This window comes from Octopus bimaculoides, chromosome 24 (genome assembly GCF_001194135.2).
Source record: "Octopus bimaculoides isolate UCB-OBI-ISO-001 chromosome 24, ASM119413v2, whole genome shotgun sequence".
Lineage (NCBI taxonomy): Eukaryota > Metazoa > Mollusca > Cephalopoda > Octopoda > Octopodidae > Octopus > Octopus bimaculoides.
In genome coordinates this window covers 31300843-31302401 of record NC_069004.1, presented here as the reverse complement: position 1 = coordinate 31302401, position 1559 = coordinate 31300843, and the positions used below count along the sequence as shown (strand labels likewise).

The 1559-nt window shown below is 41.8% G+C and overlaps 1 protein-coding gene across 3 annotated transcripts in view; it reads left to right on the top strand.

Moving 5' to 3' along the window:
- Positions 1-1559, top strand: part of LOC106880833 (uncharacterized) — a 38630-nt gene that overhangs the window by 28372 nt on the left and 8699 nt on the right. For all 3 annotated transcript variants that reach the window (XM_014930960.2, XM_052976539.1, XM_052976538.1), the window contains exon 2: positions 212-580. In XM_014930960.2, coding sequence (XP_014786446.1) covers positions 302-580 — 279 coding nt within the window. In that variant the 5' untranslated portion in view covers positions 212-301. The remainder of the gene's footprint in view (positions 1-211; positions 581-1559) is intronic.

Genomic DNA, 1559 nt, shown 5'->3' with positions numbered 1-1559 from the left:
ATATATATATATATATATATATATATATAAACATAAGTGTACTTTTTCTCTTTATATATATACTGTGTGTGTGTGAGAGACCCCCCACATGCACACTGACACTATTTCCCCTTCTCTCTCTTTTTTACTTTTATTATGTCGTCTTGTGTGTATTTTAATTACTCCCTCAATCCTCCATTTTGACTCTCTTCCTCTTTTTCTCTCTTTTCAGGTTTCGCCTGCACCAGCTTGAAAGGACAACCTCTGCTCTAAATCTCGTTTTAGCCAATGTCTGAGTGAGGATGTGTGCTAACTCTCAGCTATGTCCCTCCAACAACTGCACACTACCTACAAGAAATATTTAAAGAATCCTGATTCACCAGCCTCTTCACACCGGGACCTGGTCAATGTTGCCCAAACATTGCTAATTGAAGATCGTCCCAGCAAACATTTTGATAATATTATTATGGACATCCTCATCGCCAATGTGAAATCTGGCAGTTTTGACGTAGAGAAAGCGTTGTTAGCTGTTAGTTACCTGGAACTCTATGCGACCCTTTTGTATCGATACCCTTGGAAAACAGAATACTGGACAATTACAGTAAGTAGCATTATCATGTAAATATATCCTATCTTGTGAAGGCATGTGACTTTGTTCTTAGGGTATTTGGCTCATGATCGTAAGGTCATGAGTTCAATTCTCAGCGATGTCTTGTGTCCTTGAGCAAGACACTTTATTTCATGTTGCTCCAGTCCACTCAGCTAGAAAAAATAAGTTTTACCTGTAATTCTCCAGGGGCCAACCTTGTCACACTCTGCGTCGTCATGCTGAATCTCCCTGAAAACTACATTAAGGGTACGTGTGTTTGTGGAGTACTCAGCCACTTGCATGTTAATTTCACGAGCTGGCTATTTCATTGCTCAGATCAACTGGAACCTTTGTATAACTAATGGAGTACCAGTCATATCCTATCTACCTGTTTATCTTCTTACCTGTCTGTATACATTAAGGGTACTTGTGTCTGTGGAGTACTCGACCACTTGCATGTTAATTTCATAAGCAAGCTGTTCCATTGATCAGATCAACTGGAATCCTTGTCGTCATAACTGACGGAGTGCCAGTTATATCCTATCTACCTGTTTATCTTCAAATGTTTGTGCCGTATATTAGTTTACTCCCTCCATCAGATTGATGTTACCTGAACAGGTGCACAGTGTATTACATATATTACATGTTGAAGAGATCGGAGAGCAAAGCGGGATGAAGTGTTTTGCTCAGGAACACAATGCACTGCCCAGTGCAGGAATCGAACCCATGGTCTCTTGATCATGATTGCAACACCCTAACAATCAGGCCATGCACCCTTAAGAAGGCAATTGACTTAGTCGACCTCGGCGGAATTTGAACTCAGAACATAGCGACAGACAAAATACCGCTAAGCATGTCGCCCGGCGTGCTAATGTTTGTGCCAGCTCGCCGCCTACCTATCCCATCTATCTTTCTACCTGTCTGACCATCTGCCTAACAGCCTGTCTATGTAGCTCTCTATCTGCCCCTCTATGTACCTCCCTGTCTGCCC